At 44.8% G+C, this 12,445-nt stretch overlaps 1 protein-coding gene across 1 annotated transcript; it reads left to right on the top strand.

The window, feature by feature from the left end:
* The first annotated feature begins 3,413 nt into the window (after window positions 1-3,413).
* LOC123144605 (uncharacterized) lies at window positions 3,414-6,865 on the top strand. The gene is made up of 4 exons (XM_044563810.1): window positions 3,414-3,617; window positions 3,707-3,809; window positions 5,566-5,958; window positions 6,556-6,865. Exons 1-4 carry the CDS (start codon window positions 3,520-3,522, stop codon window positions 6,682-6,684), a joined length of 723 nt encoding a protein of 240 aa, XP_044419745.1. The 5' UTR covers window positions 3,414-3,519; the 3' UTR covers window positions 6,685-6,865.
* The last annotated feature ends 5,580 nt before the right edge of the window (window positions 6,866-12,445 follow it).

Here is a 12,445-nt window from a genome sequence, read left to right as displayed (position 1 = left end):
GCACCCGTTGTATGTGAACGTAGAGTCTATCACACCCGATCATCACGTGGTGTATCAACACGACGAACTGTAGCAACGGTGCATACTCAAGGAGAACACTTTTACCTTGAAATTTAGTTAAGGGATCATCTTATAATGCTATCGTCATACAAAGCAAAATAAGATGCATAAAAGATAAATATCACATGCAATCAAAATACGTGACATGATATGGCCATCATCATCTTGTGCTTTTGATCTTCATCTCCAAAGCATCGTCATGATCTCCATCGTCACCGGCTCGACACCTTGATCTCCATTGTTGCGTCGTGGTCGTCTCGCCAACTATTTCTTCTACAACTATCGCTAACGCATAGTGATAAAGTAAAGCAATTACATGGCATTTGCATTTCATACAATAAAGAGACAACCATAAGGCTCATGCCGGTTGCCGATAACTTCTACAAAACATGATCATCTCATACAATAGCGTATATCACATCATGTCTTGACCATATCACATCGTTAGACGTCCTCTACTTTGTTGTTGCAAGTTTTACGTGGCTGCTACGGGCTTCTAGCAAGAATAGTTCTTACCTACGCATCAAACCAAAACGGTGTTTCGTCAAGTTTGCTGTTTTAACCTTCTTCAAGGAGCGGCCACAGTCAAATTCGATTCAACTAAAGTAGGAGAAACAGACACCCACTAGCCACCTTTATGCAAAACTAGTTGCATGTGTGTCAGTGGAACCGGTCTCATGTGCGTGGACATGTAAGGTTGGTCCGGGCCGCTTCATTCCACAATACCGCCGAATCAAAATAAGAGTTGGTGGTATGCAACATGACTATCACCGCCCACAACTCTTTGTGTTCTACTCGTGCATATGATCTACGCATAAACCTGGCTCATGATGCCACTGTTGGGAATCGTTGCATGGAAAACAAAAAAAATTCTACGCACACACAATGATCTATCCATGGAGGTGCATAGCAAAGAGGGGGAGAGTATGTCCACGTACCCTTGTAGACCGTAAGCGGAAGCGTTTGACAACACAGTTGATGTAGTCGAACTTCTTCTAGCTCCGACCGATCAAGTATCGAATGTACGGCACCTCCGAGTTCTGCACACGTTCAGCTCGGTGACCTCCCTCGCCTTCTTGATCCAACAAGTTGTCGAGGTAGTAGATGAGTTCCATCAGCACGACGGCGTGGTGACGGTGATGGTGAAGTGATCCACGCAGGGCTTCACCTAAGCACTACGAAGATATGACCGTGGGAGTAAACGGTGGAGGGGGGCGCCGCACACGGCTAGGCAATTGTCTTGGGTGTGCTAGGGGCGCCCCCCACATATATATAGGTGGGAGGGAGAGGGGAGGCAGCCAGGGCGCGCCCCAAGTAGGATCCGAATGCTACTTGGGGTTTCCCCAAGTGGCGCTCCCTACCTTTTTTCATTGGAGAAGAAAGGGAAGGGGGAAGAGAGAAAGGAAGGGGGGCGAACCCCCCCCTTTTCCTTCTCCCAATTCGGCCTCCTGCCATGAGGGGGGGGGGGCGCCAGCCCTTGTTGGCTGGTGTGCTCCCCTCTCATGGCCCATATTGCCCATATATTCCCCCCGCGGGGTTCCGGTAACCCCTCCGGTACTCCGATAAATACCCGATACACTCCGGAACACTTCTAGTGTCCGAATACTATCGTCGTATATATCAATCTTTACCTATCGACCATTTCGAGACTCCTCGTCATGTCTGTGATATCATCCGGGACTCCGAACAACATTCAGTCACCAAATCACATAACTCATATAATACAATATCGTCATCGAACGTTAAGCGTGCGGACCCTACGGACTCGAGAACTATGTAGACATGACCGAGACACCTCTCTGGTCAATAACCAATAGCGGAACCTGGATGCTCATATTGGCTCCTACATATTCTACGAAGATCCTTTATCGGTCGAACCTTTATGACAACATACTTTATTCCCTTAGTCCATCGGTATGTTACTTGCCCGAGATTCGATCATTGGTATCTTCATACCTAGTTCAATCTCGTTACAGGCAAGTCTCTTTACTCGTTCCGTAATACATCATCATGTAACTAACTCATTAGTCACTTTGCTTGCAAGGCTTTTTATGATGTGTATTACCGAGAGGGCCCAGAGATACCTCTCCGATACTCGGAGTGACAAATCCTAATCTCGATCTATGCCAACTCAACAAACACCTTCGGAGATACCTGTAGAGCATCTTTATAATCACCCAGTTATGTTGTGACGTCTGATAGCACACAAGGCATTCCTCCGGTATCCGGGAGTTGCATGATCTCATAGTCGAAGGAATATGTATTTGACATGAAGAAAGCAATAACAATAAAACTGAACGATCAATATAATAAGCTAACGGATGAGTCTTGTCCATCACATCATTCTCCTAATGATGTGATCCCGTTATCAAATGACAACTCATGCCCATCGCTATAAAACCTTAACCATCTTTGATCAACTAGCTAGTCAAGTAGATGCTCACTAGGGATACAATGTTTGTCTATGTATTCACACATGTATTTAGGTTTCCGATCAATACAATTCTAGCATGAATAATAAACATTTATCATGAATAAGGAAATATAAAATAACAACTTTATTATTGCCTCTATGGCATATTTCCTTCTTTTTTTCCCTTTCCAAAAGAGGCACAACCGTGCCTCTCGCGAAAGCACAACCATGCCACTTGCGGAAGCAAAGCCGTTCCTCTCACGGAAGAAAAAAACAGAAAACATGTTCTTTTTCTTTTTCTGGTTGGCACGACCGTGCATCTCGCGAAAGCACAAGCGTGCCTCTCGCGACAGCAAAACCATGCCTCTCGCAGAAAAAAAACCAGAAACCACGTTTTTTCGTTTATGAGAAGCACGGTTTTGCCTCTCGCGAAAGCGCAAACGTGCCTCTCGTGAAAACAAAACCATGCCTCTCGTTGAAGAAAAAACTAAAACATGTTTTTTTTCGTTTCCGAGAGGCAAAAACGTGCCTCTCGCGAAAGAAAAAACCGTGCATTTCGCGGAAGAAAAAAAGAAAAAGAAAACACGTTTTTCACGAAAAAAAGTTCTTTTTGTTTTTTGTCCGAAAGCTAAGCAAGACCGGTGGAAAACCGAAAAGTTGAAAAAAACCAAAAAACCCGCTTAAAAAGCCGAAAACGCGCGCGAAAAAATAAAATAAAAAACAAAATTCGGAGAGAGCGCCAGAGCACGACACGTGACGTGCTCTCAGCCCACCGCAAGTGATCATTGTGAGGCTTCCGAAGAAGCGCTCCTCAACACAGTTGCTCCTGGTAATCAATCCAGGTCATTGATTTGGTATCGATGGCCCATGAAATACTTGGGCCCAAATTGATCTTTTTTTTTTCACACTAAGGCCCAAATCGATCTTGTATAGCTTTGCTTCTTCCCTGAGTCGATTGCAGAGTGCTTCTTTTCTTTGAGGAAGAAAAACTCGACTCCAGGAAGCCTTCACTCCTCCCACCATCCCATCGATTATCTGTGGCGGCCATGCGGGTAGGCTCCAGGGTGGTCGTCCTCGTCCGAGACTCCGCCGGCTACGGCGCAGCCCTCGCTGACGCGCTCCGGCCGTCGCCGGGGCTCACGAGGTCCCGTTGCCCCGCAAAACCCTAACCTAAACCATCCAAAAACGTGCACCTTCTGTCAGCTTACCCTTGATCGGTGGATGTCCTTGCAGGGGTTCCTCGCCCTTCGATCTGCCTCTCGATAAGTACGGCCTCAATGGCGAGAAGGCCTCCGGCGAGCTCGTTAGCTTCTCTGACTCCAGTGGCTCTCCTCAGGTAAGCGGGTTTTCTCGCCATCTCACAGATCCAATTCGTTTGCTACAAAACTACATATAACCAAACGGAAAGCCTTTTATGTTGGAATAAAAGGACTACGCTTCCTTGAACAAACATTTGTTGGGAGATCAGCTCCTCCCCTTTGAGCTGTCGGATAGGAGATCGCATGATTTCAGTTAGATATTTCAGACCAAGGCCAGTTCAACTGAAAGATGATTTATGTGGTAATGTAGAAACTGTGTAATTTTGCAAGTTGTTGAACTGTTGAGCAATTTGTAGCAATTGGGTTCAGAAACTTGGGAAGTTATGTCATCTTTCAGTGTTTGGTGGGCTGATCTGCTGAGCCAGTGAGTGTAATTTGGAGACAGAGAAAACTTAGAGCATCTCTAGCAGACCCCTTATATCCCACCGAACTGTAAAATAACCGCCAGTTTTCAGTTTTGCCGGAAGAAGTAGCCCGAACAGACACCTTATACACCTTCGACCTTTAAATTTTTTTAAGGGGTGCGGTAAAAAACTCCTCCCGATCTGCAAAAACACAGTTTCCGCATCCACTTCTACGGTGCCCTGTATCGGGAGAAAGCAGTTGACGGGAGCCCAACTGCCAGGGAAACATCTCCAGGACCCGTCCGCCGTCCTCGCCGCCCCGGACGCCACCCACCCGCCCCGGCCCCCCGGCCGCCGGCTGACCGCCCGCGTCTCTCCCGACGGAGGAGCTAGCTACAGCGACTCTGTCCGCTCGAATCGATTCAGCCAGCTAGCTAGCTAGCTCCTGGATTGATTTGAGCTAGCTACGGCGACGGCGGCTCTGTATTTGGCCGTTTGGATTGATTCGAGGTAGCTAGCTTCGTGCGAGCCATCCTGGACGATGGCGGCTCCGTATTTGGCCCTTTTATGCGCTGTCCACCGGCTTCGTGGGAGCGAGCTAGCTGACCGTGGACACGGGCGAGAGGAAGAAGAAGACGTGGGGAAAAAATATAAGTGAATATTCGGTTTTACAGTTTAAGTTTGAGGGGTCTGTTCGGCTGCATCTCAAACCGACCCTTAAAACGCGTTTTCCGCGAACTGAAAACCGCGTTTTCAGTTCCGCGGTTTAAGGGGTCTGCTAGAGATGCTCTTAGCTGCTGAGAAACAGAGTATGATTTTGATCGTGCGATTGTATCTAAGTGTTTGGAGTGGAGTGTCATTCTTCTTTAGGTCCAGCATATGCTTTCATTGCCGCAACCTTAGCAACTTGTTGCTGTGCTCTGTCCCTGGCCATGTCCTTACTTCCATGACTTCACTTTGATACATTAGTTCAGAGTATGATTTAGCACGGAGTTCTGTTTTCGTGGACGTAAAAAGTGGCAGCCCAGTGCATGTAGGTCCTGCGTGCGCAGGGTCCGGGGAAGGGTCCGACCACTTCCGATCTTTTGTATGCAGCCTTTTCCTGCATTTCTGCAAGATTCACTTTACCGCTGCGCCAGGGCTCCCCTTCTTTTCATGGATGTAATGCTCAAAATTAGCTTATACCATTTGACTATCACTGTAAGTTCATGGTAATAACGGAACAACTTGTGGTATTCCATTGCCTACGGAAAAGGCTTTTTATTGGCTTTCAAATCTTTGATGATCATTTGCTAATGAAGAACTGAATATATTTTTGGCCTATTTTTTATGACATGGAACATTATTCCTTGCAACTAAAATCGAATTTTAAACAGCTGCTTATGGACGCCACATCCAAGCTACATTCAAGCCTGTTAATTTTTGGCAGGTGTCCTTTTTTGTTCTGCCTGACTATAGGCCTCCTGTTGCTGCATGTGCTATGAATGAGATTTTAGCATTGATTTCTTCTGAAGCTCCCTCCATCCAGCCAATTCTGATTGTACCATTCATCACAAGACCATCAGGCTGCTTCCATGGAATGGTTAATGCAACAAAAACTGGGCAGTTAACTACACTTCACGCTGCTGAAATAGGGGCATCAAATGAGTTTACTCACTTGTTGGTTGACGGAATTATTAAACCTCCCCCATCTTTGCAAATACGCGGTGAACCAATACAATGTTTGCTGGAAATGGTGCGGGTATTGAAGATACCGACAGTTCTTCTTGTCACATCAGGTGGGCAGCACCAAGGCAAAAGTTCTTCAGACTCTGACCTTGAGGTACAACTTCCCTTACCATTTTTGTATTTTCTCATTATCTTTTACTGGGGTTTCATGGAAAGTAATGGTACTTTATACAGAATAAAGGAAACGGGAAATTGCTATGGTAATTTATTGCAATCGTGAAAAGCTTACATGTGGTCTGCTACCTTGAAGCTACCATTAATGTTGGAACCTGCTGAACTATATAAAAGTTGTATACTGAGTAGGAAAAGTCCTGATGTCATCTTGTTTCCAAATAGAAAGCAAGAGTGTAGTGATGTTTGTGAAGGTTTACTCTAATTTCAACTAATGGTTTGTTTATTAGTTTTATATGTGGTATTATAATTGTACAAGAATTTGAACTCCATGATATTTCTATGGAGCAATAATTCACAAACCACAATGCACACCACTCATATTGAATAGAAAATTATATACTAAAAAGTGCTTGTTTGCTGTGAAAGAACTCGTCTTAGGGCAATTCTGTCTGGTTTGTTACATAAGTTTGTTTGTGCTACCCCCTGACAATTTTCTATACAAGTTGACTTTGTCGACATACCTGTGATTCCAATGCCTGTTTGCTCACCTAATCTCTCTGCCTATTGTTACTTCCAGGTGCTGCAGTGCGTGGGAGATCACGTAGCCAAGCACATCAACTTGGAGTTCTCCAAAGAAACTGTCATTGAGACAGGGGTTGAGAAATCAGCAAGCATTCAAGAACCCTGGCGTGAACTGTATCTGTGACGATTCTAAAACGTATCGTTTTGTGCCCTTATAAATAGACATCTTAACATTTTAGATTCGGACGTACTTTTTTTTCTTCTTTTTTTGCGGGTGGAACGTATTCTGTTCACGGTGTGCTAGTGATGAATTATGTGATTTGTGCAAGGGGCTTGTAACACGAGCCACACTTTGTTTTCCTTTACATCCAACTTGTTAAGAAGTGCAATGTCGCATGTATGTGCTTCGTGATGTCTTGGATTTTGGGCCATACTGCCATAGTGCAGCCGTAGGACTTCGTGTTTGGTAACTTTTATGAAGGAGAATGAGAATTTTGACGAGGGAGTTGTGACGAGATTAGATATAGGACGTGACATTTAATTTCCAATCCCTTGTTTGAGACGTGGGAATTTGAGAGATGTGCTTATTCCCTTGTTTGTTTAGTGGGAATTCATTCGGATGAGCTGAGATACGAAGAGAGGTTAAGTTATGACGAGTAGAGATGTTCTCCATAGATCAATTCCCAACTCCCTACCTTGTTAATAAAATAGTAGATGCGGCACTCGAAATTCTGCCCGGATGGCAGAGAGGCATGATCACTCGACCAGGAAGATTGATTTTGGTGAATCATGTTATGAGAGCCAGGCCCACGCACCACTTGATCGTCGCTGAAGCGCCCAAATGGGCATTGGAGAGAATAGACAAGGATGTAGGGCATTCTTCTGGGCAGGATCAGAGGGGGGTAGTGGAGGGAAGGGCGCAGTTTCATGGCAACGGGTCTGCCGGTTTAGGGGTGATGGACCTGAGTAAACACTGGTCTTGCTCTTCGGCTACGCTGGGAATGGCTGAGAAGGATGGATGATTCGAGGCCATGGCAAGGACTAAACCTGGCACCGGACAAACATGTGAGGACAGCTTTCAATAGCTTGGTCCAATGGCATGTTGGAAAAGGAGACAGGATAGTTTTTTGGAATGACAGATGAGTATACGGGTCAACAATTGCAGAAATTGCTCCCTCCATACTGGCAAAGGTGAAAATGAGGATAGTGAATAGGAGATTGGTTAGCGAGGGGCTGACATCGCAAACATGGGCGAATGGCATCTTGGGGTGATTTTTCTACTGACGAGCTGGCGTGGTTCATCCGTCTTTGGGAGGTGCTGATAGAGATAGATTTAGTGCCGGCCAATGAAGATAAGGCTATTTGGGCTTGGAACGCTGTTGGGGAATACACATCAGCTTCTGCGTACAAGATGCTATGGGAAGGAGGGATCCGATTCCAGCCCACTGTTGCGATTTGGAAGAGTTGGGCCCCGCTATCCTGCAAAATATTCATGTGCTTGGCGGTACAATACAGACTTTGGACCTAGGATCGAAGGCTCAGGCATGCGTTACAAGAGGAGGCTTCACCTTGCTTCTTCTGTGATCAGGATGAAGACACAGTTGATCATCTGTTGTTGCAATGTGTATTTGCAAGGCATGTGTGGTATTTGTGCTTCTCGAAGGTGGACATAGATCTGGGCATGCTACCTTCACATCAGGACAAGCTGCAAGATTGGTGGGCAAGTCGGCGCAAGCAAATCCAGAAGGAGGAACGAAAGGTCTTCGACTCATTCGTCATGCTAATTTGTTGGACGCTATGAAAGCAAAGGAACTGTCGGGTCTTCCATTCAGGTAACATTCAAAATGTGTATGCCACCGTCGAGCTAATCTTTGAGTAAATCAGACTAAGGGCACTTGCAAGAGGGACAGGAGTACACCGATATTGTGAGTAGTTGCCTAGAGTGAGCCGGAGTGGAGGTGGTGGTTGGGATCGCCGGACTGTGGTGATCTCACCTTTGTAATCTCTTGTACATATTTTCTCTCTTCTATAAGGTACGCCTTTGGCGGACTCTCAAAAAAAGTTAATAAAATGGTTGGAGCTACCACACGGCATATGTGGTAAGCTATAAAAAAAAATGGTGGGAGCTAAACTCCCATGCCCGATCCTTCGTGAATTCTCATTCCCTCCAAGCAAATAGGTGACTTTTCTTTTTGACTTGATATCTTATAACTCCTTAATTCCCATTTCCTCTCTCTAATTCTGTTCGGTCAAGCCTCTTTGTTGAAACCATATGATGCCCACGTGTTGCTGCGGTAGCTTTGTTAAAAAATGAATAAATAGTTGCTAAAAACAACTAAATCTAATGGAAAGAAAATATAAGCTTGAAAATCAATAAAAAGTGTCTAAAATAGAAAAAACTTGAATTGCAGTTATAAATGTTGTTTCAAACAAAAATGTGAAGGATGACTAACATGCATTGCTGAAAATATGTCCTAGAGGCAACAATAAAGTAACTATTATCATTTTTTTCTTGTTCATGATAAATGTTTATTATCCATGCTATAATTGTATTGACCGGAAACTTAAATATATTTGTGGATACATATACAGACACCGTGTCCCTAATGAGCCTCTACTAGACTAGCTCGTTGATTAAAGATGGTTAAGGTTTCCTAACCGTAGACATGAGCTGTCATTTAATAACTGAATCACATCATTAGGAAATGATGTGATGGACAGAGCCAACCATAAGCTTAGCATCTGATCGTATCGCTTAGTTTAACTGCTACAACTTTCTTCATGTCAAGTATCTATTCCTTAGACCATGAGATCGTGCCACTCCCGAATATTGGAAGAGTTCTTTGTGGGTATCAAACGTCACTTCATAACAGGTGATTATAAAGGTGCTCTACATGATATGCCCTAGAGGAAATAATAAAGTTGTTATTTATATTTCCTTATATCATGATAAATGTTTATTATTCATGCTAGAATTGTATTAACTGGAAACTTAGTACATGTGTGAATACATAGACAAAACAGAGTGTTCCTAGTATGCCTCTACTTGACTAGCTCGTTAATCAAAGATTGTTATGTTTCCTGACCATAGACATGTGTTGTCATTTGATGAGCAATATCACATCATTAGAGAATGATGTGATGGACAAGACCCATCCGTTAGCTTAGCATAATGATCGTTTGGTTTTATTGCTATTGCTTTCATCATGACTTATACATGTTCATCTGACTATGAGATTATGCAACTCTCGAATACCGGAGGAACACCTTGTGTGCTATCAAACGTCACGACGTAACTGGGTGATTATAAAGATGGTCTACAGATGTCTCCGAAGGGTTTTTTTGGGTTGGCATAGATCGAGATTAGGATTTGTCACTTCGTGTATTGGAGAGGTATCTCTGGGCCCTCTCGGTAATGCACATCACTATAAGCCTTGCAAGCAATGTGACTAATGAGTTAGTCACGGGATGATGCATTACGGAATGAGTAAAGAGATTTGCCGGTAACAAGATTGAACTAGGTATGATGATACCGACGATCGAATCTCGGGCAAGTAACATACCGATGACAAAGGGAACAACGTATGTTGTTATGCGGTTTGACCGATAAAGATCTTCATAGAATATGTAGGAGCCAATATGAGCATCCAAGTTCCGCTATTGGTTATTGACTGGAGATGTGTCTCGATCATGTCTACATAGTTCTCGAACCCGTAGTGTCCGCACGCTTAACGTTCGATGACGATTTGTATTATGAGTTATGTGATTTGATGAACCGAAGTTTATTCGGAGTCCCGGATGAGATCACGGACATGACGAGGAGTCTCGAAATGGTCGAGAGGTAAAGATTCATATATTGGAAGATTGCACTTGGACATCGGAATGGTTCCGAGTGGTTCGGGCATTTTTTCGGAGTACCGGGAGGTTACCGGAACCCCTCGGGGAAAGATATGGGCCTTATGGGCCATAGTAGGGAGGCTAGCCAGCCCACAAGGGGCTGGTGCGCCCCCCACAAGGGAGGAGGCCGAATTGGACTTGGCAAGGGGGGCGCCACCCCCCTTTCCTTCTCCTACTCCCTCTCCTTCCCCTTTTCCCCCTCCGGTAGAAGGAAAAAAGGGTGGGGCCGAATCCTACTAGGACTGGAGTCCTAGTAGGACCCCCCCTCCCTGGCGCGCCCCTTGTTGGTCGGCCACCTCCTCCCCTCCTTTATATACAAGGGCAGGGGGCACCCCAAAGGCACAACAGACAATCTCTTAGCCGTGTGCGGTGCCCCCCTCCACAGTTACACACCTCGGTCATATCGTCGTAGTGCTTAGGCAAAGCCCTGCGCCGGTAACTTCATCATCACCGTCACCACGCCGTCGTGCTGATGGAACTCTCCCTCGGCCTCAACTAGATCAAGAGTTCGAGGGACGTCACCGAGCTGAACGTGTGCAGATCGCGGAGGTGCCGTGCGTTCGGTACTTGGATCGGTTGGATCACGAAGACGTTCGACTACATCAACCGTGTTACTAAACGCTTCCGCTTTCGGTCTACGAGGGTACGTGGACACACTCTCCCCGCTCATTGCTATGCTTCTCCTAGATAGATCTTGCATGATCGTAGGAATTTCTTTGAAATACTACGTTACCCAACAGTGGCATCCAAGCCAGGTCTATGCGTAGATGTTATATGCACGAGTAGAACACAAAGAGTTGTGGGCGATAATAGTCATACTGCTTACCAGCATGTCATACTTTGATTCGGCGGTATTGTTGGATGAAGCAGCCCAGACCGACATTACATGACCGCGTTCATGAGACTGGTTCTACCGCCGTGCTTCACACACAGGTGGCTAGTGGGTGTCTGTTTCTCCAACTTTAGTTGAATCGAGTTTGACTACGCCCATTCATTGTTGAAGGTTAAAACAAAACACTTGACAAAAAATCGTTGTGGTTTTGATGCGTAGGTAAGAACGGTTCTTGCTAGAAGCCCGTAGCAGCCATGTAAAACTTGCAACAACAAAGTAGAGGACGTCTAACTTGTTTTTGCAGGGCTTGCTGTGATGTGATATGGTCAAGACGTGATGATATATAATTTGTTGTATGAGATGATCATGTTTTGTAACAGTTATCGGCAACTAGCAGGAGCCATATGGTTGTCACTTTATTGTATGAAATGCAATCGCCATGTAATTACTTTACTTTATCACTAAGCGGTAGCGATAGTCGTAGAAGCAATAGTTGGCAAGATGACAACGATGCTTCGATGGAGATCAAGGTGTCAAGCCGGTGACAATGGTGATCATGACGGTGCTTTGGAGATGGAGATCAAAGGCACAAGATGATGATGGCCATATCATATCACTTATTTTGATTGCATGTGATGTTTATCTTTTATGCATCTTATTTTGCTTAGTACGACGGTAGCATTATAAGATGATCTCTCACTAAATTTCAAGGTATAAGTGTTCTCCCTCGGTATGCACCGTTGCTACAGTTCGTCATGCCGAGACACCAGGTGATGATCGGGTGTGATAAGCTCTACGTTCACATACAACGGGTGCATGCCAGTTTTGCACACGCAGAATACTCGGGTTAAACTTGACGAGCCTAGCATATGCAGATATGGCCTCGGAACACTGAGACCGAGAGGTCGAGCGTGAATCATATAGTAGATATGATCAACGTAGTGATGTTCACCATTGAAAACTACTCCATCTCACGTGATGATCGGACATGGTTTAGTTGATATGGATCACGTGATCACGTAGATGATTAGGGGGATGTCTATCTAACTGGGAGTTCTTAAGTAATATGATTAATTGAACTTTAATTTATCATGAACTTAGTACCTGATAGTATTTTGCATGTCTATGTTGTTGTAGATCAATAGCTCGCGATGTAGCTCCCCGTTTATTTTTGATATGTTCCTAGAGAAAAATAAGTTGAAAGATGTTAGTAGCA

The sequence above is a fragment of the Triticum aestivum genome, chromosome 6D (genome assembly GCF_018294505.1).
Source record: "Triticum aestivum cultivar Chinese Spring chromosome 6D, IWGSC CS RefSeq v2.1, whole genome shotgun sequence".
NCBI classification, from domain to species: Eukaryota; Viridiplantae; Streptophyta; class Magnoliopsida; order Poales; family Poaceae; genus Triticum; species Triticum aestivum.
Note: the sequence above shows the minus strand (reverse complement) of the source record. Positions and strands in the feature narration are given on the sequence as shown.

What these genes read in the sequence shown, in the direction of transcription:
- LOC123144605 (XM_044563810.1), top strand. Translation starts at nt 3,520, where the DNA reads ATGCGGGTAGGCTCCAGGGTGGTCGTCCTCGTCCGAGACTCCGCCGGC. An exon ending in ACTCCAGTGGCTCTCCTCAG is followed by an intron (nt 3,810 to 5,565) that starts GTAAGCGGGTTT and finishes AATTTTTGGCAG; the next exon opens with GTGTCCTTTTTTGTTCTGCC. An exon ending in CTTCAGACTCTGACCTTGAG is followed by an intron (nt 5,959 to 6,555) that starts GTACAACTTCCC and finishes TGTTACTTCCAG; the next exon opens with GTGCTGCAGTGCGTGGGAGA.